Source organism: Plodia interpunctella, chromosome 6 (genome assembly GCF_027563975.2).
Source record: "Plodia interpunctella isolate USDA-ARS_2022_Savannah chromosome 6, ilPloInte3.2, whole genome shotgun sequence".
Taxonomy (NCBI): domain Eukaryota; kingdom Metazoa; phylum Arthropoda; class Insecta; order Lepidoptera; family Pyralidae; genus Plodia; species Plodia interpunctella.
Window position 1 is genome coordinate 4,615,203 of NC_071299.1, and position 25,747 is coordinate 4,640,949.

At 34.8% G+C, this 25,747-nt stretch overlaps 2 protein-coding genes across 4 annotated transcripts; both read right to left on the minus strand.

The window, feature by feature from the left end:
* Positions 1 to 15,596: 15,596 nt before the first annotated feature.
* LOC128670973 (uncharacterized protein) lies at positions 15,597 to 16,763 on the minus strand. The gene has a single exon (XM_053747027.2). The coding sequence runs from the start codon at positions 16,624 to 16,626 to the stop codon at positions 15,754 to 15,756; it is 873 nt and encodes a 290-aa protein (XP_053603002.1). The 5' UTR covers positions 16,627 to 16,763; the 3' UTR covers positions 15,597 to 15,753.
* A 1,020-nt stretch (positions 16,764 to 17,783) lies between these two features.
* LOC128670598 (pancreatic lipase-related protein 2-like) lies at positions 17,784 to 25,511 on the minus strand. 3 transcript variants are annotated; one of them, XM_053746385.2, is made up of 11 exons: positions 25,141 to 25,505; positions 24,634 to 24,745; positions 23,645 to 23,792; positions 23,347 to 23,508; positions 22,168 to 22,263; positions 21,549 to 21,696; positions 20,855 to 21,072; positions 20,198 to 20,363; positions 19,481 to 19,619; positions 18,368 to 18,559; positions 17,784 to 18,168 (listed from the first exon to the last, which is right to left on the minus strand). In XM_053746385.2, exons 1-11 carry the CDS (start codon positions 25,241 to 25,243, stop codon positions 18,081 to 18,083), a joined length of 1,572 nt encoding a protein of 523 aa, XP_053602360.1. In that variant the 5' UTR covers positions 25,244 to 25,505; the 3' UTR covers positions 17,784 to 18,080. The 3 variants fall into 3 exon arrangements, with proteins under 3 accessions (XP_053602360.1, XP_053602361.1, XP_053602362.1); XM_053746386.2 differs by lacking the exon at positions 23,347 to 23,508 and having other exon boundaries at positions 25,141 to 25,511; XM_053746387.2 differs by lacking the exons at positions 24,634 to 24,745; positions 25,141 to 25,505 and adding an exon at positions 23,991 to 24,257.
* Between the last annotated feature and the right edge of the window lie 236 nt (positions 25,512 to 25,747).

Sequence of the window (25,747 nt, forward strand, 5' to 3'; positions counted from 1 at the left end):
GTCGTGCATGCTCTATCACTATCTTTAGACAAGGAGGCTACATACATACATGTATACATTATCGGTTCAAATATCTAAGGTTACAATGAAAAAAGGAAGATTCTGGCCCGCCATAATGATTACAACCTTGTAATCATTATGGCGGGCGTCTTGTATAAACGTCACTGCTCAACTGCTTTCTACAAATTAACTTACAACTTCTCCTATAAAAAAATACGAAATAGTACTAATTTGGAATTATATGTACGTAATTATTTTAGCAAACCACAGGACATAATTAAGTGCTTAACAGAACTAAGGATTTTACACGTACTTTTAAATAAATAAGTGAAACTTAAATTATGCTTATACAAAATATAAGCAATGATTGGACCAATTTAATCTTGGTTTCTTGTTTTATATGGTATCCATACTAATATTATAAATGAAAGTCTGTCTGTTCCGCTTTCACGGCTAAATCTCTGGACCGATTTTTATGAAATTTTGTATGTATGTAGTAAGAGTACGTAATTATTTTAGCAAACCACAGGACATAATTAAGTGCTTAACAGAACTAAGGATTTTACACGTACTTTTAAATAAATAAGTGAAACTTAAATTATGCTTATACAAAATATAACTTCAACTTCTATCTGTATCTGTAGCTCAAAAATATTTAAGGAGTATTTTCAGTTCTAAAGGATTATTTGACTAATTCCGCTGAAATTTACGGGAGTTAAAATTCATTTGCGCGATTTCACGAACAATTCGCTCTAAATAATTGTCTAGTCGTTTCGTAAATTGTCAAGTTATTGACTTTAGAGCCACTCCAATACGGATTTGGTTTCAGAGGCAAAAATATCGCGCAGTTAAATGTTACGAATAAAATTTAAATTATTGGGCGTATGGTAACCGCTCTAGAATACCCAATATCGATGTGCGGTGGTGGTCCTATTTGATTTCGTACGAAGCGACTAAGAGATAAAAAATGATTAGCAGACAAACAACAACAACATTCCCAAAGAAGGTATCTTGAAAATGTAGGGGTTTATTTTTAGGCTTGGCTGATGAGAGACATAGAAATGTTACGAATTCCAAATAAAATAACACTCTGTAAAAGCTTTATTAAAAGTTGAATATTTGGTAAATGAAATGAAATCAAAGTGTTCCCGAGTTTACATAAAGAAAAATACTCAATCAATATTTTATATATATTTACTGCAACAAAAATAAATTTAATGATACACAGTGTATTTCTTTTGTACGATTGGCGATAATTTTATTGGCATGCGAGACCTCTTTCTAATATAAATTGTAACGAGCTAACATCGATTTAAAATGTTTTGACCACGGTCTAAGTTTATCAGCTATAAATACTGTACGAAATTTACGCATACGCGTCTACTACATACTTAATATCATATCAAACTAATAATATCTCTAATAAAGCTTGCAACCCCTATTTCACCCCTTTAGGACTGGAATTTACAAAAATCGTTTCTTAGCGGCGTCTCCTAGTCGCGATCTACTTCCCTACTAAATTTTATTTTCATCGGCTACTAAATTGTATTGTGCCAAAAATAAATTTATTTATTCAACGCTAGTAAATTCATCCGCCATAAACAGCTCTCTTATGGATTCCAAAACATCGGTTTGACCGATTTAATAACAAATGAGAGTTCCCGTATCGACTGACAATCTATTATTTTAATCACTTTAGTTTTTTTTGTCACTTTAGTAGTACGTTAGTTTTAGCAAATTATCTGTAACACTCGTTAATGTTTCAACTTCCCGACTGTAACATAAACTTCGGTTAGTGTAGTTGCGATAACACCCAATTATACAGGGCGTAAAAGTTAGAAACAAAGGGAGTGATGCTGCAACTTCTGACGGCTACCACCCTTTATTTATCGTTTCCCGTGAGATTACCATACTACAACAAGGGTACATATTTAGAATAAATAGAAGCATAAAATTTTACGTCGTAACATTCTTATCTCGGGAAAAGTCTGCGCGTCTGGAGGCTCCTTTAAGTAGCGCTTCCGAGCTATCCTTTTTATCATGGTTCGGTAACCTACTACCCTATTAAAAGGTACGTTAACATCGAAAAGACATTTATTACACATTTATTTCAATGTTCATTTGTAATATAGAAGCCTGGATTTGTCTGACATAATGATAATCTGAGTTTATAAAACAGAAAAAATAATCCATCTTACTCAAAAGAAAAAAAAAAACGATAGGAAATTTTTCTTCGAATAAATCGGTGTTTTATATTTTAAATTACCTAACCTGTATATCTGTCACGCGCAGCTAAACTCAATATTGAAATTGAAATCGCTTTTTAAAGGAAAGCGATTAAGTAACCGATTATTCGAATGAAATCACTCCAATCAGGACTCATTCCGATCACGAACCGAGTTGTTACCGAGTTGTAATCGCTGTGGTCTCATGTCGTTCATAAACAAGGTCCCATTGAAACGACGACTCGTTAAACTTTTAAGCGGCTTTAACTTCCTTTCGTTTACTAACCTATACGTTAATTTCACGAAAAATATTCCTAGACGGAAGAAGAAATCCGAATAGATCATATTACATATTAAGATATTTTGGCTATCAGTACCAACCATTCAATACTTAAAAAAATATAGTGGAGGTGTTAAAAAAACACAATATTTAAATATTTTAAAAATAAAAAGTGTGTGCATATAAGGTAACTAAGCAGAGCTTCATACGACAAACAGAACTCACGTTTATTAGCGTGTGTGTTCTCTGCTATATTTATGAGCATATTGATTCCAACAAGTTATCTTATTATGTAGCAAGCTACAAAAGTTACAAAAGTTAAGTTCTCCGAACATAGGTAGGTACATTGATGTAATTCATATTAAAGTCTATGGCCATGTAATCGCATTCCAAATTGTTATGTGAGAGCCGGTATCATGCCGCGAAGTAACGCGCAATATAAGGTTTAATTAGAAAATCCTGCCGAACTTCGCTACGTATTTCGAAGGCATTCAACATAAAGTAACCAGGAAGGAACCCGCAATAAATTGCTATTGAGTTCTAACGAGCTCGCATTTTAGCATGAGATAAGGTAAATTCTAAGAAATCTCGCTGTTGACTGAACTGAAATTTGTCTGAGTACCGACCGTACTCAATTTTGCATACCAATCTTCTATTATATATATATATAAGTTTATAGGCAGCTTAATTAAAAAATAACATATATTTAATATCTAAACTTGTATATGCAAATACAATTAAATGAGAACAACAAAGAAAAAATTACACTTAGGTGAAGCAGATTTTTAATATGGTTTAAATGATAAAAAAAACTTTATCGGAAATTTAATGATATTATATCAGTATACACACTTAGGTTAACATGTTTTATTATATGTGTGTACCAACTTGGTTTTTAGTTTGAGTCCCACTGCTACGCAAAAGCTTTGATTCATGGCTCACAAAATGTTCATCAAAAATGTTTGAGCGTAAATTTAAATTGTATAAATGACAAACTCGTCACATACGATAAGTAAATAGGCAATTCACAGATGCATCTTCTTCCGCAATGTGTTGGTAAGTAAGTTAAGTACCAAATTTTTGAAGGTGAAAATTTTCCACGATAAACTTTTATAAATCTACTAGCTAGCTATCTAATTCGTCAACATAGAATACTTCTGACAGCCTAATTATATTGTGATTAATGTGTTTACCCACACCAGATAACTGCGAGTAATTTATAGGACCAATATCATTGTGTGATAGCCAATTAGTTCGTCTCTTCTACATGATAACCACTTTTACCCACCCCATTATATTCTTTTAGGGGTTGATTTTTGAAAAAAGTTTATGTTTGAACGAGGGGTCTCTTACTACATACATACAAAATTTCATAAAAATCGGTCCAGAGATTTAGCCGTGAAAGCGGAACAGACAGACTTTCATTTATAATATTAGTATGGATACAATATAAAACAAGAAACCAAGATTAATATGGTCCAATCATTGCTCTAACCCAAATTTGTCTTGCCTTGACAACGATCGAGTTTGTGCCAACCATCTCAGGTGTCCAGAGCCTAAATAGTTTAATTTGATCAAAAGCATTTATCAATTTGCGGGTAGTGTGTAATTCGAAGCCACTCGCTCTTGGCTCTAAACACAATATGCATGAAGACTCTGTATTAATCGCTGTAAATTTATCTGTCTACTGCTGGGTACATTTTGTAAATAATTACATAAAATTTAGGAAGTTTTCTTTAATTATTTATTCAAACTTTATTTCCAACTAAATTTTATATAATCTTTGGTAAGAAAGTATTGCTGCCGTACCCCCAGATATACATAGTAGTCGAAACGGTCGCTTATTTTTCTATCCAGAAATATTTATGTGTTGTCAGGCTATGAATTCTGGAATAGAATGAAACGATATGCGAACTAAAAATAAACCGCTTCATGATTTAGTAGTGGTTCGACGGGCCCAGTGCCGGATTTAGCACCAAAAGCCTCCTGAGCGAAATCTCTACAGTGCTCCTTCTATCTCATTCTCAAACAGTCTTCAGGGCTGTGGCGCCGCAAAGCCAAAGTAAACGTAAAAAATAAACCTACAACAACTACAACCACCAATTTTGACGATTCGGCTAGATGATCCGACGACCTGCCGAGGGTCAACCTTTTTTGGGAATGCTATTGTTGCTTATCAGCTGTCAAGGCCATGTGTCCCTTAGTTAACTCGTACTAAATTCACGGGAGCTCGTACGATAGCCATGGAAGGACATGTCCTTACATGTCCTAGTGAAAATCATTCCACAAATACATGGAATGAAGTTCTATAGTGCGCAATAGAATAATAAAGAGTCGCTGGTTACTGCTGCAACGCCCCTTGTATACAGTGCCCCTGGGCAATCTGTGCCTATCAAATTCCTCCGCCACTCTACTGACAGTACCCAATCCGTCATATATTACGCCTGTCGGCGCGACACTTTACCCGGACATCTGAAACTTGGCCATCGATGTGGACGTAGCGTAAAGGCTCAGGCATACTTTATTAATATTTTCTTTGACGAGCCGATAAATAAATATTTGGATTCAAAATAATATCTGTGCGAAAAATATTATTTAGCTATTGTATTTTGCGTTAGGAAGAATAGTGTCAGATTATCTTATAGAAAGAAAGAAAATATAATGCTCACGAAAGTATGGAAAAAACCGAGTAGGAACACAGCGGACAGAAAAAAACATGTGCCATAATTTCATATTATATAAGCATCTTTTCAAAAATATGTCTGTAAATTTGTTCGCGTATCACACAAAAATATTGGACGGAATTTAATTCGGTTTTCACAGCTGTATAGGGAATAGTCTAACTTAAAATCGGGTATAAGTTTTTTCGCGATACGTTGCTTATAACCCTAGATATTGACAATAATAAGTTATTAGCGGCCGCATGAAATTAACGCAGGTGAAGCCGCGAGCAAAAGCCAGTGTAGGATATGCTAACATATTTTTAAAATTGATATTTAAGATTGATAATTGATAGGTATATTATGTAATGTTTGTTCTTTTTCTGTTAGCGCTGGGTTTTTTGAGCATTCTTCTTCAAGTATCTAACAGCCTAACCCTGTTAGGTAATGTTAGCTACATTCTAAATTACATTTGATATTATTTTTATGCTATGAGAGTGATAATTTCCTTTATGTATTTGCCACATTAATGATTAGATTATAATATGTGTCATATTCGATTGCAATGTATTTAGTTTCCTAAATTAATTGTAATTTAATTTAGATGTTGTGGTGGTAACTGAAATTGATGCGGCCGCTGGCCTCGATTCCCAGGGCAAATAATTGGTCCTACTCGTTCTTACAGATATTTGTCTACAGTTTTAGGTACCTTGTGGTTGCTTTTATAGGTATATATAACCTGCTAAGTGCGAGAGCAAGTGTTAAACATAAAAATAACTTGGTAGTTACGACAATACCATTTCAACACGAAATATATAAATAAATATATGTCCAAACATACAACTCAGCCACAAAATACTGTAATGTCGTTTCGCAAGTGTTACAGCCTTGTTTATGGGCCCTAAAACGCATCTTCAAGTTCCCACAAACGCTTTATCTTACGCACACGGTGGACTAGACGTAATATATTATTATATTATATATATCTATATAATGTGATATCTACACACACAATAGGAGGAACTAAATGTATTTTTGTTATCTACACAAAATAAAAAATTCTCAAAACTTGTCATAATTCTCCATCCATTCCTGTATATAAACAACCAATCTTGCATAATCACTATTTGAATAGTTCAAACAAAAAAGTACAAAACATGTAAATTAGTCACACCTTTGTTCCGTAAGAAGTTAAAGTAGATAGTTTCGTAACATTGACCTAAATCAATTTTCTCATACTAAAAAACCTAATACTTCTGCGATTGACTTGTGCGTATTGCTAAGGCATCTTGACAAAGGCTTCGTCAAAATATACCTAAGTACCCCAGGCGGAACGGATATTGATGAGGGGCAGGACCTTCATGTCGCGCTCACCACACGGTACTTAGTTGTATATAAACATATATAGATAATTAGGATTAATATACTTGGGTAAGTTTATTACATAGAAAATGTTGCGGTGTAGTTTTCTGCTCGCCCCGTTGGTTCCTCCACTCGCGCTTCGGTAGTAAACTTATGATTATGAGTAATGAATAACTAAATTACTGACGACAACTAATACAGTCTAATTTTGAAAATAATAATACAGACTTGATTGCATATATAGTAATTAACATTTTAGTGACAAATTTCAGATCCAGTAGTATGTTTCCAGGTCCAATCGTGGACATTGTTACATAGTTGGAGTAAAAATAGATTTAAGTGCTTACATTAAATACAGTCAAGACAAGGCGGCTTTGATGTCGAGATTATTCTTATACGGTTAGTAGCTCATTCTTATTGTACACGCGGAGCTCTCACTGAAATATTCCAAGAAAATGCCAGTGAAAACTTGACGCAGTTTATACAGAATAGAGTTACCTACGACCTTGCATATTTCACGTTACTTTATGCGAGATATAAACTAGTGCTTTTAGACGCTGCCTGTGATCCGCTTTGCGAACTGACGACTCCTTGGATCCGGCTTTATGTAGCTCACATACTATGTAATATTACTTAAATATCAAATGTGTTACAAATAGTTGATTTATTGCGGCAGAAATTTCATTTGCTGCTACATTTATTGGATACTTTAATAGTTGCACTGCAAGAAGGAGTATTTTGCTGCACACGTGTTACATATTATCACGCATGTTTTCCCACGGATACGCTAATAGAATCTCAAAGAAATCGTCCACTATTACGATATTTACATCACTATAACTTTGTCAAAACTCTCAATGTCGTGTTAGATATACAGGATCTTACAAAATAAACATTCCAAGTGGTGGAATAAAAATGTATTTAAGGAAATTTAGTTCTATACAAATCTTACCACTAGTATGTATATAGGTATTTTGTAACACGCTGTATATAATTTTTTTTTCCATTCTTAAACGAACTATCAAACAACTCGCTATAAATATAAAAAATATGACCGAACGTTAAATAAAATACAGAATATAAACAAAGCAGTGGTAGTAAGTTCTTTGGTTTACTTACAGCTGCATTTTGAGCTTTGCTGTTTGGTATTTATTTACTTTATAACTGGGTCGACGTTCCCAGTGGGCTTGCAAACTTTCATGTTTATACCGAGGAAGGTTATCGAATGCGATTGTAAGAAGTCACCAGGTATATTATATCCCTCTAGTTATTTACCTATTAAATAACTAGAGGTTTTATTACAACGAAACATTTTGAAACGAAGCCTATGATTTACAGATAAAGAATAACTTTTTTAAATTGCAGCGATTTCAATATTCATGCTAGCGGTGGTGTCATGTCGACGCTCGAAGTCGCGTCGCGGCTGACGCGACAAATTGGTCGCGCGTAATTGTCGCGTGTTACGATGTACCCTATCCAGTAACACCGCATGTCGCTCACCTTGTCCGGAATTATTGAAATGAGTTTGTGGCGTGTGATTCCGCCCTAGAATAGAACAACTGTGGTGTTGTCAACTGTGGTGACAACCTCACATGGATGTCGTACAACGCTTCAATGCGATAGCTTAGTTAGGAAAGTTGACGTCAGGCAGGCGGGGTTGGTTGTAAAATCATAACTGAATCATCAAATTTATATGGTTATTTATTACGCTGAACTCTGGCTTCGCGGCGTCACAGCCCCGAACGCAACATGCGGAGATGAGAGAGATCAACATAATGAGCGCTGAAGGGCTGGGCATACAATGACACACAGATTTTGATCACCAGTCACTACTCTGACACCAGTGTTTGCCACTAAACAACATATGTTTAAAATTTCGTACTGATAGATGAAAATAAATTTAAAATATCAAGGCAGTCCTTTCAACTCCAGATATAAATCACTAGAAATCACATGGATATTATCCACTATCTAATTAGTATATGTTGAAACTTGTAAGCTCTACATTAGTTAAAATACTCCATATTTTTTGAGTAAATATAAGGACATAAAACCTGACGATGATTTAAGTTTCTAAAAAAATATTTGCAAAACAATTTCAAACTTATCGGTATAACAAGATATTATACCAGACCAACCATTGCTCGAAATCCCGGACGAAAACTATTTCTGTAAATTATATTCACCGGAAAAACTACGTAGTGTTGTGTCATGTTAACGTTTTGTCACAATATCGAATGCAGCAAATTGGCTGTGCATAACTACGGCTATGCCGCGTTAGACCTACTGTGATACAGTCGAAATACATTATATACTGTGTTTTACTGAGCGTGGAAAACACATATGTGGGTTATAGCTTCTCGCAGTTGTACTGTAAGCTGTTGGTAAAACAAACATGTTATTTCTTTGCCTGGAATAAAGATTGGAAGAAGTTGACGAATAAAATCATCCTTTGACTTTTTCTTAAACTAGTTACCAAAACTGTAACAAGATATTTATCTTTCTTGAAAAAAATCAGGAACTGATCTCTGAACAAAAGTTAGTTTAATATATATTTTTTTATTCTGTTAATATTTTGCCCTCAAATGCTGTAAAGGGGAGCACCATTTGTTCCGAGCTTATTTCTGTAACCATTTAAAATATAATTTTTAATAGATCTTTTTATATAGATAAAACAATTTGTTTACTTATTGTATTCGCGAATGTCGTGAACAAAATCACGCGTGAATATTTTTTTATTGATACAACGTCATCTAAAAATTCATAATTTACAATATCACATATGAATATATTATTAACTTAATTTGATTAAATTGATTCGAATGTTATTTTTTCTTACCCAGGTATGAAATCCAATTGTTTCTCGAAGGATAGGCATATCATAACATATTAATAACATGACAAAAAGGAGATGTCTATCAAACCCGATTGATTTAGTTTTTTTCGTATAACGTGAATTTGTAAGCGGCTTAGAATTCAAGCTCGTTTGAAGTTTCGGCCGGAATGATAGCCTTAAGCATGGCCGTTCTTGGCGCAGCGGAATAACAAGCGCAAAACGGACATGGGCAAATCCATCCCGACCCCGGATTTGTAACAAAGCACGGCTTACGGTCTCCATCCACTTCTGTGCATCCAGACTGTGCAGAGTAAGTATAATGTATTCGACATTATACTTAATCTGCTCTTCCTGGATGTTCCCATTTCAACGAGAACAACTTGACATTACGTCTTAGTAAGTACAATATTTGAAATTTAGGTCCATGTGCCAACACTTCATTGTACTAAATTACAAGCTTTTTTAAGCACTAGGACTTGACTATGAAGCAATGGTGGAGTAATGGTTAAGACGCCCGTCTGTGGATCGAAAGGTCCCAGGTTCGAATCCTTCTCATGCCACATGAGTTTGTATACCAATCTGCGTCAGTAGTTTTCATTGACCAACACTTGCTTCCGGTGATGGAAAACATCGTGAGGAAACCTGCACACTGGTTGATTATTATTAAGTTGTGTGTGAAATGAAGAAGGCAATGGCAAACCATTCCATTAATAATGCCAAGAAAGTTGTTGTGTGTGTTTCATTCCACGTAATTACCACGACCCTCAGCCGTGAGGAATACGACTATGAAGAACTTGACTATGGTAGGGTATTTGCTATGATTTAACATGCTTATGTGTTTATGTTTATGTAATGTGTTATGTAATTTGTGTTATGTAAAATAGTAAATTTACGACGATCATAAAATATTTTATATTCTCGTTTAATATTTATTATCACCGATAGATAAATAGGTGCCTACCTATTTAGATCTCGATGATAATAAATATTGTATGAGTTGACGGTGCCTAACGAATTACTGAATTGGCTGTAAAGATACATCGCCTAGTATAGCGCACGAATCTATGGAATCATAACCTTAGTCCGTTCACTTCCACATAATACGGAACACTCTGCGCGCAGATGCTAGTTGCAGATTTTCGACGCGCCAATTTAACGTCGCTTTCAAATTAAATATGATAAATTTGAACAGCTATTAGTTATCTTGTTATTGTAAAGTCTACATCAAATTCTTGATGTCGACTGATGATGATCATAAGGGAATTGTTTATTTATCGTAAATTGTAATGTAATTGAAATTTACAATTTGTCAGACTGTCGTCAGCTTTCTTCGTGAGATTTATCGGATAGCTGATGAGAATATATTTCAAAATTATGTGGTATAATTTAGGGAATAGTTTATTTACATACGGGATTGTAACCTAAAGTTCACAAAATGTCTGAAATTATACTCCAATACCTATATGTACTTTGTTGGTGAATATGTAAGAAAACAATAATCCTAAATAATTTATCTTATGTTTGTGACATTTAAATACGAGTATATTAATCTGACAGTATAGTATAAACTATGGCCTGATTGTAAACCATTGGTAACCGCTACTTCAGTGGCATATATACATGTAGGCTGAGTAGGCTGGAGCTTAGGGCGCCAGATTTTAGGCGGCGGCAAAATTAAAATTTTATTAGGTCTCACCTTTACACACATACCTAACCTGTCCAATTGAAGAATTTGATAGTTTTTATACTAGCTATATATTTTCGAAAGTATGTTTCGATTGCAGTACAGGAAAAAAGTGACTTGCCGAAATAACAGCACCACGATAAAAAGGGGCGGCAAAATTTGAATTGCCTATTGGCGGCAATTATGGTAATTCGCCACTGCGCTACCTTTTTACCATTTGATTTCTTGTATTTTTGTCAGGCAGTTCAACATTTTAGGTTATTTTTTTTACGCTGACACCGGGCCTCGCGGCATCACAGCCCAGAATGACACCGGGAAGATGCAAGGTTGAGATAGAGACTTTGAATTCCAAATCATAGTTACAGTACGTAGTTAAAGTACAAACATAAACAGCTGAGATGTTCCTACTTGTGGCAGTTTGCAATGACCCAAATCTAGTTCTTAGACACTTCATCTCATAAACTGCATGCAGCTACGGTTTCGAGTTTCTCCTAGATACGTACTTTGACAGATATTTCCTTGCATTTGTAACAGTACGGAAATACTATATTTCTAACCAACCAAATTCAATAGGCAAAATGTAAATAAATAAAAATAAAATGTATGTTTGGATTTTATAATGTCTTTTATTGACATGTCCTATTTAACCTAGTTTTATTTACTATGCATTTAGGTGTTTAGCATACTATTTCTGACTAGCTGTGCTCATACTTCATAATGTTTATTTTTGTCAGACATGGCTCCAGGGCAAGTATTAGTATTCACGATAAAAGTTCTTCGATTCCTTTTAAGAATTGAAATTCACGCGAATAACAAAAATAAAATATGTTTTTTTTTTGTTTTTCACCACAATTCATCGGCTGTGAAAAACCTGACCTTTATGTCTAGAAAAGCTCTTATATAAATACTATCTTTTGCCCGTAGCTTCGCCTGCTTTTATTTCGAGCGTCTGCTCATAACTTGTTATTGTCAATATCTCGGGTTCTAAGCAACGCATCGCGATCAAACCTATACCAGATTTTAAGTTAGACTATTGGCTATATAGATCCCGCATAATTATTTTTCTTGTATATCTCCTACGTACAAACATAGCTCACTTATGTATAGATTTAGATAAGTGCTTCCAAGTTTTCCCGCGTTCTACATGGATCATATGCTTTTAAACTACATAAATATGATATATATGATATGGTATTAAAATATTAAAATCTTCATTTCACAGATCAATTGAGATTTTTTCATTTTCACAGTAAAAACTAAGGGCCGTCGAAAAGGCAAATTCGCTGAGCAAATCACTCGAGGGAAAAAATAAGACGTGAAACCGGCCTTAACGACCGTCAGGGGATGTCATTAGCTGATGTCCACCGCTGCATGACTTGAATTAGACTCCAACAACGCAGCAGTTACTTGGCTTAATTAAATATATAGTTGTTGTTTCCATGCAAAACGAGAAAAAAGGAATAATTACACAGGATTAGTTAAAAAACCATTTAAAGTATTCATAATACTTCCATCGAAGTAACTACGTAGGTATTTGAAATATAAAAACAATTTCGACGTTCCGTTCTAAATTATAATCGCGCTGCGGCAAATTCATATTTCTACGTGTGTTCTCTTTCTTGCCGTGGGCGAAGGGTAGCTTTGAACACTGTACAACGAATTCGTAGCAACTGCTACGATAGTAAAATATAAGGTAACGATAAAAAAGAGGCAGGACAAAGGCAATACTGGAAATAAAGTTCGATAATGGGCTACAATGAAGATATAAATCAAACAACACGGGAGCTTTGTAAGAACGGCCAGCCTGTGGCCCACCGCTTATATTCTATTAACCTTTTGACCGCTGCTCTGCGGCCGACTGTATCGAAAAAAGATTGTTTATTTTACCCTAGCTGTTTACAATACCTATTTTCATGATAGCTAGCTATAAGAAAATGTAGATTAGCGCAATAAAAAGTATGGGCTTCATAGATATCTCACTTTTATCACGAATTATCTGGCAAAAGTGCGACTTGAATTAGCGAATCCAGAAGTGTTCCATACAAATGTTTTTGGATAGTATGAGTCTTTCGCATACTATATGCGGTCTTTCAAAGCCCAACTTAAAGCCATTCTAAATCTAGGGCCCAACCAGTCAAGATCGCGAGAAGAAGTAATTTAAATGAAACATTGATTTCTGCGTTCTTTATCAGCTGTGATAAAATGTGCACGGTAATGTAAACGGACAACTGTGCTGGATCAACGTTCTGCATCCTAGATCTGGGAGGTGTTCAGAATCGGAATTCATTTCAACAGATTTTCCCAATATTTTTAAGATTCTGTTTTCTGGGATAACATAAACTGAGGTAACTCAGTTAATCACAATCGAAAAAGTTCAATTCAACCCATAGATTGATCGAACATGGAATCATAGATCAAATGGATTGTGAACTTATTTTTTTGCGGAATTACGTGTGCAAAAGCTTTGAGTTAAGGTTTCGTAAATAAAAATAGAAATCTTGACCAAAAACAACTCAGTCTTTCTCCAGCGTATCCACTTTTGAGATAGAAAAGGCTAATGCTTCGCAGTAAGCAGACACCTGACAAACAAAACGTAGTTCCACGCCAGCTAATTTCCCGTATATTTAGAAATGCGTACTGGCGTAGTTCCAACTGCCCTTGGGAACTTTTAATTGGCTGCTCCAACAAGCAAGCACTCCAAGAAATCCTTAATGAAGTATATAAACTTTCTTCGCATTTATGGTGTGAATTTACTCTCATGTTTGACGTAATGTATTTGTTTGAGGCTTGTTTGTATGTAATATATATAAATAACACATTTTTTATTATTTCTAGGGCGCCACGCCACCAGCTTGACGGATTAGTCAATTGGACCAACTGTTCACAGGCTTCTTTATGATGGGCTGAATCATTAAAAATTCTGTAGACAAAAGTATTTTAAATTATTTTATTTACACACAAAAGTGTTTTATTTTAAATTGTTAAACTTATCATGTAATTTTAAAAAATAGGTAAGTATGATGTTTCGTATTCAAATAACAAGATCTGCAGTTTACAGGCCAGTTGAGAATTTTCACATGATTAGGTACAGTTTAGGAAATAATGCACAATGGTCATGGTGGTTTGGACTTATCCCAGTAAAGGACTAGACCGTACCATCGACCGAGTATCTGAAAGGCCATAAAAATAGAAATAAAGACGCTTAATAATAAAGGGTTATTAAATATGAAAAAAAAACATTTTTGTTTGTGTTTGATTTTACGTTTGAAAATCTCCATTAAACGATGAGATATACGCGGGTATACGCTCAAATGAGAGATATTATCTTTAATCTCTTTTTTCGTTTTCGCTCTTGTGCAATGTAGACACACACATTGATGTCTATTGCACAAGGGTGAAAATGTATGTACTCGATATTTGCCCAACGACTGGGCACCAAAGGCTCTTTGTTGATTAGCCGCCTTTGTCTGGGCACTTTTGCCTTGTCCCGTGTATTTTCACTGCCATGCCGTTTAATTGCACTTCTCGAGTGAAATGCTGGAAACTCGATAAGGCAAGGGCAATATTATTGTAGACAACTTCATTACATGTGAATTATTACGATGTACTTAATTAGATTATATATATAATCTTAAGATATATATATATATATATATATATATCTTAAGAATCTTAAGATTATAGATTATGTATGAGTGCTTTTATTTATCGCAGTGAAAAATCAGCAATGTATACCGCATCCGCCAATGTTTGGCAAACTGTTGGCGAGTGTAGGGCCGGCATACGATGGAACTTATAACGCCATCTAGTAATAAACCGTAGGTACCTATTATGAAACGGCGACTGACAGAAACAAAGTAATAACATGTCAAAATATTCCCAAAATAATCTATAGGTGGCGCTACTGGTTTAATTTATATTGCCGCCATTAATTTTCAGGAATGCCCTATAATATACATAGTATTATAAGTAAACCTGTAAGTATTTAGAAGTATTTCCTAGTAAAATTATTCAATGGTGATGGAATTTCTGGATGAGTACAACATTTTATTTGGCTTCATGATATAATATACTATTTGGTTAGGAATGCAAATATGTTTCAACAATAAATATTATGTTAGATAATGTTCATTACCTACATACATACCTAAATATAATCTAATAACTTTGTTTAACCGCTAGCTTGACCGTACAACAAACAACTTACATAAGTGTTCATAATAGTTGCATAACAAAAGAAAACAAGTATTGAGTCCACTGTCAACTGGAAGTTGCATAACATCCATATTGAATAGAGCATCTGTTTTGATGTAAATGTAGGTATTGAGAAAGATATAGCTTTGTAATAAAATCTTAAAGGAGTGTTGAAAATTTGTTACAATACTATGATATCACCAATATTGTTATTTTAAAGATACAGAAAAAAGCACAAATTAAACAAATGCGCTTTTCACAAATATTATGAGTTGATGATGAAATGCACAATGTTTAGTCATGACTGTATGAGAAAATATACAATAGCTAAAAACTTTGAGTCAAACCAAACAAATAGATACCAATTTTTATATTTTATTTCATATTACAATTATAATTGAATTTTTTTAGACATAGACAATTTTGGTATAGAAAGGGTTTTGGGGCTCCACATCACTTTGAAACTTAGCAGTAAAACTACAGTTTACACCAGGTAAATATAGTAGTAGTTTTTACTGGGTCACAGTCTCCATGTCAGCCTCATGCACATCACTCTTAAACTTCTTAGCTTGTGACTCCTCCACATCATTATTGGTCTCCTGTTTACTTAGCTCATGTAAATTATACTTTTTATATGTGTAATAATTACCCACAATACTAAGTAAGCAAATCCCCTTAATAATTTCAACTATTATACATAGAGTGGGATTTTTCAAATCCGCCTTGTTGTCCCCATTCTTCATTACCACCATTTCTGCAAGTTCTTTGATAATAAGATCTCTGGATACACTGCTGTTGAAACGTTTGTTGAATATGACAGCAAAAGTGGATGGCTCTTTTAAAAAATATTTATCAAACAATCTCCCAGCACACTCCATTATGTCTGGCAAGTTTGCTTTACATGTAGCCATAATAGGGAGTAAACGCATCACATGTCTTGTTTTCTGTAGCTTAGTAACATGGAGATCCTTGACTATAGCTTCTATTAGCTCTTCTGGACTTGGCAAGTTAGTTTTTATGAAAATGCAATTTGATGCACCAGTCTCGACTACTTGGAATCGTTTGTGTTTGAGAGATTTTTGTGAATTCCTCTTCAGAGAGTCCACCTCACGTTTTAATAGGTCTCCAATATCAGTCTCGTCTTCGGATTCACTTTCAGACCGGTCGTCGGGAGCCACGGACGCAGGCCTTTCTACAGGGTCCACAGCATTGAGGTCAGGATACAGCTTCGCAGTGTACTCATTTAGCAAATTATAAACCTCTTTTACACAGTCCTTTTCTCTGAAGTTACACGTGCAAAAGAAGCCCCTGAAGCCGGGTTCCAAGAAATACTTGTTTTTACGTTTTCTGAAGTAGAATTTCTTCTTCTTTCTTGTATCACCCATTATTATTGGTAACGAAGTAATGTAGCAATCAGCAATGGACAAAAGGGAATGATATAACAGATATTAAGTGTTACGTATAAACTGAATTATGAATTCACATATAACAACACAGCCAACAACACCCATCTAAAATGTCACCGATCCGTCAGTACCGTCACTGTCAAAGTTGTCAAAAATAATGATGTACGTAATCCATCATGACTGAAGGATTATACTAGTTGGAGAGGCACTTATAGAAGAAGAAGAAGGATTATATTTAATTAATAAGTACATTATATAGATATACATTCAATAGGTATACCTTAAAAATAATAAATACAATGTTTCTGCTCATTTACTATAGTAATTTACTGTGTTAGAATACCTCAATGTATTTTGTGGTAAACTTGTATTTGAATCTATTTATCAATGATCTATTTAGACACAGATTTCGCATAACTTTGCCTATACTAGGTAATGTAATACTGGAGCCAGTACTCCCAAGAACTTTTTGATCCATACTAGGTATATGTATATTTCATGTAGCCCAACGTCTCCTTACACGAGTAGAAGTATAACTATTACTAGCTTTTTGGCACAGACATTAAAATAATTAGATTAAGTCTGAGCCATGGATTTAATAAGTACTTCATACAACTGAGCTTCATGCAGACTCCCATCACTAGTACTGTACCAGTATACAATCGCTGCATTCAAATAATCAGCAAATATAAACGATGCGTACACTAGATATTATCCGTTTTCGATGGTCATTCCATAGATTTTAGAAGTACTTCGTGTACCTACATACTAATAATGGTATTAGTAGCTACACGAAGGAGGAGGTACAATAAGAATGATCATTCTCATTACATTGAAGTAATGTTCTTATATCTGTGTGGATTTGCTATGTATCCATGGCAAAAGACTAATGGTTCCTTCAGGCATGGATTTAGTACTACGGATTACCTACTAATTCCATGCCTTCAGGTTTATCGTTCATCGATAAAACTGGAGGCGCAGGTCATGGATTTAATTAGTACTAATTCCATGAATCAGCTATTACTTTACATGGGTGCCGCACCCTTTCTAAATCTATAGTGTGGAGCTTTTTTTTAGCAGGGGTTAAAAAGTTTCCAACTTTTTATCACATCGTTCATTAAAATGAAAGACGGAGAAAAGAAGTATAAATTGTATATTAACTATCATCATAATCTTACATTTTTAAAAATAAATTAATTATTAGGTATACAAATATATTTACAAAATATTACAATTATAACCTTTATAATATATAATTAAATTAAATCAATAATAAAATAACTAAACTTAAGTGAAATTAATAAATACCATTAAGAATACTTTTTGTAGGCATTATTATTAAGTGCATTGTTTAACAATATATTATACAATACTATTATTCCTTCCTTATGTTAAGCACTCTTGCTTAACTGAACAGTATTACAAAATTGCTGTTACTTGTTAAATTTACAGTATTTTGTTTTCATCATGGTGGGAAGATTCGCGACGACTGGCTTATTCATTTTAGGACACACCGTGATGCTGCAACAAAAGCATTTTTTAAGATTACAATTTTCTCTGTCCATCTAAGGTCTCATTCACAAACCTTTTGTGTGATAAGAACAGACGAATAAAGATTCTTTGCACGTAATATTTATGACTTAGACGCGGACAATCTACCGCGTACGCAAGTAGTCTAACTATTAATTTTATCATTTGACTGTTGATTAGCGATACTTACTCAGTGTTATATTCAATGGAGGATATTTTCATGTAATCGATGAATATGCTGGGTGATTTCAATATCCGCCATGTCATCGGATTAAACAAATTGGTTTCGTATTTCCATTCAACTATGACGGACAGAGGTGGGTGACCGGTGTCCTTTACCGCCACCATTCTTGTTTCAATGTCGCCGGGTTTGTAGTATTTTCTGAAGAAAGAAAATAAAGATGATATGAATGTAGTTTCTCATATTTTCTTATTAATGCGAAAGTTTGACTCAAACTCCGTGAACAGGCAGGATCATAGTTTTAAGAAACATACGTAATTTGAATACAATTATTACGGTCAATCAGTTTAAAGTTACATAATTTTTTATCTGATCTGCGAGTTATTTTATGTGACCTATATATGACGTAAACTTCTAAAAAAATATTACAAAACCAATACGATAAGGATTTATGATTCTATTTTGATAAAATAACAATGGATTATGAGATATAAAAATCTCACAGGCTATCATATCACTTATTCAAGGTTCATGACATTCTCTTACGTCTTTATTAGAGGTCGTATTACAAAACGCAACATGTTTTTCGATGTAAAATTTAAATGCGACGCAATTCTTCCTATTTATGCGTTGTACTGTACATACATACGTCTTTTTCAAACCTTTATTTATTCAACTTTTTGCGCGCGACTCTTTGCATTTTTTGCACTTGGACCTTCTCCATACTCCAAAAAGATTGAAAAACTTTCGCATTTGTAATATTAGTTAGGATTAGGTTTACGATACCACGAAATTAGGGATTACTGTTTTGTGAAACTGTATTGCAAGTGTTATTCGCGCCACGAGATGAGACCGGACGTAGCTTTTGTGGCGTACTTCGTATTGCATTTGACAAAGAAAAATATAGACCATGCCAATAATATAATCTTATGATATAGACCCTGTATTATTTCTTACGAGTCATCAAATCGATCTGGCGTATCTATATTTTCTGGCCATCCAAATGGATTATTACAATTATGACCTCGATTTTTTGAAAAGTTCTCTTTTTAATATCAAGCCGAACTTGAAAAGTACAGCCTGTAAAATTATTAGACGTTTTGTAGTAAGTCTGATACTCACTGTTCGTCATCCAGAAATCTTGTATCGCTTTTGTTGTTGTTCCTGTCTACTAGTGTAATTGATAGTTTTCCTGTTTCAGGCCCGTGGGTGTGGCTTTCTGACGAGTTGGACACTTTCATCTTCACTTCGTAATGTGCTCCTGTAATAAAAACGAAATTGAATTGTGAATTTATATACTAACCTAGCTTTTCCTCCTCCTCCTAATATTATAAGATAGTTAACATTTTAAGTTCTGAATAGAAAGGCTATTCATATCTTAAATTTCATTAGTTTATTCACCTTTTAGTACTGTCTCCACATCGAAAAATAATTATCCGTTTAACGTTTTACTTTTCATTAACTATATATTTTTTCATCTTGTGGTGAGAATTATTTGCATTGACATGAAATCATTCAAAACATATTCAATATTCGGCTGTGATTTTACAACCGGCCGCCTGCCTGACATCAACCTTCCTTAGGAATGCTATATTGCCTATCAGCTACCAAGGCTGTGTCTCTAGTCTCGTACGCTAGCCCGTTGTCTTTAGTTTTCTTTCTGTTGTTCTTGATGTTCCGACTTCACTAGCGTAATACCATAATAAATTAACCACCTTCGTCAGGAATCACAATATCCGTGCGGTAGTTTTTGGGTTTATCGCGAGCAGACAGACGTGGTAGGGGATGCATTTATAATATGTAAGAACGTGAGAATATTTGTAACGTTAAGACACTGACTGCAATAGGGCTTGGCCCCTCCGGTCATCAAGTAGAGCGCCACATTGGAGTTGGTGTCCACGAGCTCCGCCGCGTGCAGCCGCTTGTAGATGTCGTGCGAGTGGTACCCCATCGGCACGCACAAGTGCTTGTGGTCGCATGTTGTGCAGTTGCCCGCTAGGAACGTCTGGAATTTAACAATTACTTGATGAGATTTTATGGCCAGTGAAATTAAAAATAATTTATTTTCCACAACACGCCCATATAAACACTTTAAAATTTATTTTAGTCAGATATATATAATTTGAAGCGGTGATGGTATAATGGTTAGAACGCCCGCCTGTGGATTGAAAGGTCCCAGGTTCGAACCCTACTCGTGCCACATGAGTTTGTATACCAATATTACTCATGTATAGAAGTTTTCAAAGATCTCTACCAGCTTGCCCTACCTGCACATTGATTGATTATTAACTTGTGTGTGAAATGAAGAATAGTGCCAAGAAAGTTATTGTGTGTGTTTAATTACCTAAAATGTCAAACATGATGGAGACGAAATCAAAGCTAGCCAATCACGTATTTTTAACTAAACATATATACTATTATTTGTAGGTGCGTACGACTCTCAAGTACTATAGAGTCCATCCGATCAAACAATGTAAGATATCTTTTATTACTCACATCATAAGAATCACATTGCACTGCCAAGAAGGGGCAAGATGGCGCGATGCTCTCAGTGAAGTATTCATAGCTTCTTTCATGGTTACAGCTAACTCGTAGCACTTGTTGGTATATGTCCCCACTAGGGCGTTGTTGGGAAGCTGATTTGCAGCCCGGCTGTGTTGACCCACCGTTGGGGTAGAAGTCCACGTGCCCGATTGGTTCAGTTATACCAAAACCTGGTAAGAAATAAGATGTTGAAAACAGCAAATAAATAAATATAAAACACTTTCCGGTTTCGTTCGGGGTTGTGAAGCCACGAAGCCCGAAGTCAGCATAAAAGTAAAAGATATTGAAATTTGAAGATTTGGCTGTGATTTTACTACCAGCCGCCTGTTTGACATCAACCCTCCTTAGGAAAGATTTTGTTGCCTAGCAGCCGTCTAGACCACGCGTCCCTTAGCCGCCTCGTACGACAGCCACGGAAGGATATGGAATATTCCCATTCTAGGGTAGAATCACACACGGTAATAATGTAGTCTGGCTCATTCTCCGGTAACCGTTATCGGTGGAATAAAAATATACCTACATGATTTCTGATAATTAAAGTCGAAACCAAAACAACCAAATGTTATTGTTTTTTAGACATTTTCTTAATTATGTTTGTCTCACTGACATATGACCTGGACTTATTGATATAGCTGACTTTACTCACCGGAGAAATAAAGAGGTACTGCGTTGCTGTGTATGACATCTACATATTTTGCATCAGAGCGATCTAGACGCACTAAAGTTACTGTTTTACTGAAATATGGCGCCGCAGGGTCTAAGCCAGTAATCCTGCCCAACTTTAAATTGTATTTCTGTAAGTTTAAAGACAGATATATACACATATTTAGTAGGTCATAATTAGGTGTCGGATACATTTATAAAATGCGAAAATAACGGAATAATTGTGTCTGGATAAATACGTCGTTGACGGTGTTATCTCTGGTAATTTGTTTATGAATTTGGATTCACAGACAGACCGGACGTTTAGATAAACGTATGTTAATATTTCAGAAACTGAAATTCATTCAGGACACAGTGACACTACTAGTGTTGCGGCGACCACTTCCCATCAATTGGGCCACATGCCTATTTGCTTGCTAAGTAATATAAAAAACTTGAAGATTAGTAATAAATAATTACATAAAAATAATACACTTTCCAAAACTGCGAACAACATCTATATTTCTATTTCATAACAATTAGGAACTATGGATATCATTATTGTTTTCAAAAGTATGAATGTAGCTTAAACATATTTTGCATTACTATTTCATAATACGAACCTTTTGCAGGGCATGTCCGCAATAGCCACCCAAATGCGCCCCGAGCGAATGGCCGATAAAATGGAAATTATCTAAATTGGACAATCCGAGGACTTCCTGTAACGAAATTTAAGCTATATGTAGATGGATTAAATAACATACAATATTTAAATATATAAAATCATAAAATAAATAATTTTATTATACCTATAACTGTAATCTAAAAACTCCTGCAAAAATAGACCGATGTTTGATTTATAAAAAATAACAACTATTAATGTCCGATTTGTTTGACGTGTTCGAAAGAAAGAAAGAATAAAACGTTTTTATGTTTAAATCTGTTTCGTCGTAGAGGTAATTTCTAGATGATCTGTACATAATCTAGATGATACATTTCTTCCTCTCAAAGATTTCTTTAATTGCTAATAACAACTTGCATGTCCTTCGAAGATCTAAGGGGCTCCTGATTAATGCCGCAAAAGACGACCAATCCAAACAAATATATACGTATGAGCTACCGCATACTACGCATTTTCAGTCAAGCTCCTCCTATTATCACTATTATATATTACCACGTACCAATAAATTGCAGATTGGACATTTGCAAGAAAACAGCGTGACTCAGGTTAGAAAATAATTAAAACTAGCGGCCCGTCCCCAATTCGCTCGGCTAAAACATAATAATTTATACATCTAAACCTTCCTCAGAAATCATGCATACTATCTATTAGTGACACCGCATGAAAATCCGTGCAGTAGTGTTTTAGTTTATCGCGAACAAGACGTGGCAGAGGATTTTCTTATAAAATAGTATGTAAGGATAAGGATGACTTGTATACTGATGAACCTAAGATTATTTAAGGCACAAACAATCGAGAACTCCTTCTTAATAATGTGACGATTCAGCAAAATTTGTGAGAAAGTAGATACTGATACTTTATCGCTAAGTTATGTGCCTTCATACAGATATTTCAACGTGTAGATGATATAACTATTATTTCACGTCTACGTTATCTACGAACTAGTGCAAATGCGCCGATCAAACAATATTGCGGAAAAATTGCGAACCCAGAAAATTGCGGCTAAAGAACACATTTAGCCGGCCTTGTGTCTTTGTGTTTTTATTATTTGTCCCTCTTCTGGCAATTAAGAATAATTGTAATAGGTCTAAATTATTGTATTTAGGTGATTACCACTAACATAGATGTGATGAATTAGATGCGCTGTCATAACGCCTACGAGTCTTATATTAGCTACCGCTTGACCATAAGGCGGCTGAGCACCACCTCGCCAATCCACTATGAATACAGTCGCTGCATTATTGCCTTCCAAGTTCAAAAGAGCGTTTACCATGTTTTCGATCTGAAAATTTGATACATATTTAGTACTCGAATATGTATTTGATAAGGGCTTTAGATCCCTTTGTCTTTTCTCATGAATAAACGTTACCAAAAATACAGGATATAAGTACCTACATAACTAACTAAATGTATCTCACCCATTTTTTATGCCCACCGTCGATGAACCCATGTGAAATCACGTAAAAGGGCCCTCTAGGATCAATGTTAGCATTTTGAATTTTATCTACATTGTCTGCTTCTAGTAACACTGGTATTTTTCGATTTCGTCTTGAAAACGTGGGATACCTAAAAAAATATGAAATGAATAAATGATAAAAAAAGATATAATTTTTCACACATACATGAATTCGTACATAATGGACATTAGACAACGTATAAGGATAAAAAATAATTAGGTATTTTAAATCTGTGTTTGTTCCAATCAAAATATCTCATTTACTTGTTTAAGATAAACTGAATTCTCGAATACAAAGGTCGTCGTACCCAATGTCCATGTGATAATGCGCTCGTTGCAACAAAAAGCATGTTTATCATAGCGATAGGCACGTCACTATGCAATCATGGGACGTAAACATTGTTTTGTCTCCGATTGATTGATGTCACGGACGAGCCCCCGGCCTTATCGCGAGACGCTGCGAGAGTTCAGTGGAAGCAAATCTTTAATGTCCTAATAGAGAAAACTGCGTATGGAAGCAGTTCGCGTAATAAACAACCTTATCAGTGTCTATCGGGTTACATTTGGTGCAAGGAATTTTGCAGCTAAATAGGGTGATTTCAAATGATTGTACTTCAAATGTGGGTAGGTTGAATCTCGTAAGAAACGTAATATACTTTCGCATTTGTAATAGGAAGGTAGAATTGAATAAATTCAATAGACAAACTGCATACAAACTGTTACTTATAAAATTTATCACCTACCTTCTACTATAAATATGAGAAAGTTATTGGTAAATATGAGTTTCGACTTTCTACGTGTTAATAGGTATCTACTGATGTATGTATGCTATGTAGTTTAAAATCACCATCATCATCATCAAAGTCATTTTTATACCTACACACATTCGACGATCAACAAGTAATTAAATTCTATAAATAGTTTTTATGAATCAAGTTATTTTTAACTCACCGTACACCCATAGCTTCAGGTGGCACTGGGAAGTAGTTGTCGGGCCGGTTCTCGGTCCAGGGGTAGGCTTTCGAGAAACATCCGTATATGCCATAGCAGCGCTCGATGTCTTCTACAAAAATTAGACCATTCTGATAACACGACCTTATATTAAAGGACATTTTGTGACTGTACAAGTGCAGTGACAACTTCGATGTAACGCCTACTTTAGGTCCGCTATACAATTAGCTGTTTGGCAAGCGATTTAATTTGGAGCAAAATGTAATTTATGAGTCAACTACTATAATACTATATTGATTTGAAATAATAATAGGTAGTGCAATTTTTTAAAGCGCACTAAGTTTTCAGTATATCTTCAAGTCTTTTTCTCAAGAACACGTGGTGGTAACAAGTCCTATTTGAAACCTATATATATTTAAAATTATTAGTTAAGATATTCCAATTTAGTAACAAGTACAGCAAAATACATCTACAATAGACTACCAAATAAAGCGGAAAATGACTTACCGCCATAGCTACCAGGAAAATTCGTTACATCCGATGCATTTTGTTTCTCCATCAACACCATAATCGTTTGCAGCATCAAAGTTGCACTCGTTTTATTCATCATAAATATATTAACAAACCTTATTACAAAAAAACAAGGCGACACATGCGATTCTGCGTATTTTATCAATTTCAGCGAAACACGATCAGCCGCGGAAAGCAATTTGCTCAGTTGACAGTATAATACGAAATGGAGTATTTATACGCCGGTCGTTCTTTATATATTGCTGATGAATGCACCGCTCATACTCTGGTAGTAGTTAATTACTTAACAGGTCTTCATCGGGCGGTTGGTGGATAGTAGACGTTCCAGGATACACTGATAAGAAAGGTTATAGGCGTTATCACACTAGTTATTTGTTAAAAACGATTGACGCACGAACAGTCTGGACGATTGTAGTAGTATATTTATGTATCTATGCACGTGCCATTATTTTAAAGGGCAAGCATTGATGACATGTATTACAAAATAACGATTTTATATCGTTTGATTTAATATGAATTGTTCCCGTATCTTTCTAAGTATAATTTTGATAATTCTGCAAGAATTATCAAAATAAATAATTTC

What these genes read in the sequence shown, in the direction of transcription:
- LOC128670973 (XM_053747027.2), bottom strand. Translation starts at nt 16,626, where the DNA reads ATGGGTGATACAAGAAAGAAGAAGAAATTCTACTTCAGAAAACGTAAA.
- LOC128670598 (XM_053746385.2), bottom strand. Translation starts at nt 25,243, where the DNA reads ATGATGAATAAAACGAGTGCAACTTTGATGCTGCAAACGATTATGGTG. An exon ending in TTTTCCTGGTAGCTATGGCG is followed by an intron (nt 24,746 to 25,140) that starts GTAAGTCATTTT and finishes TAATTTTTGTAG; the next exon opens with AAGACATCGAGCGCTGCTAT. An exon ending in TCCATTGAATATAACACTGA is followed by an intron (nt 18,169 to 18,367) that starts GTAAGTATCGCT and finishes CTTTTGTTGCAG; the next exon opens with CATCACGGTGTGTCCTAAAA.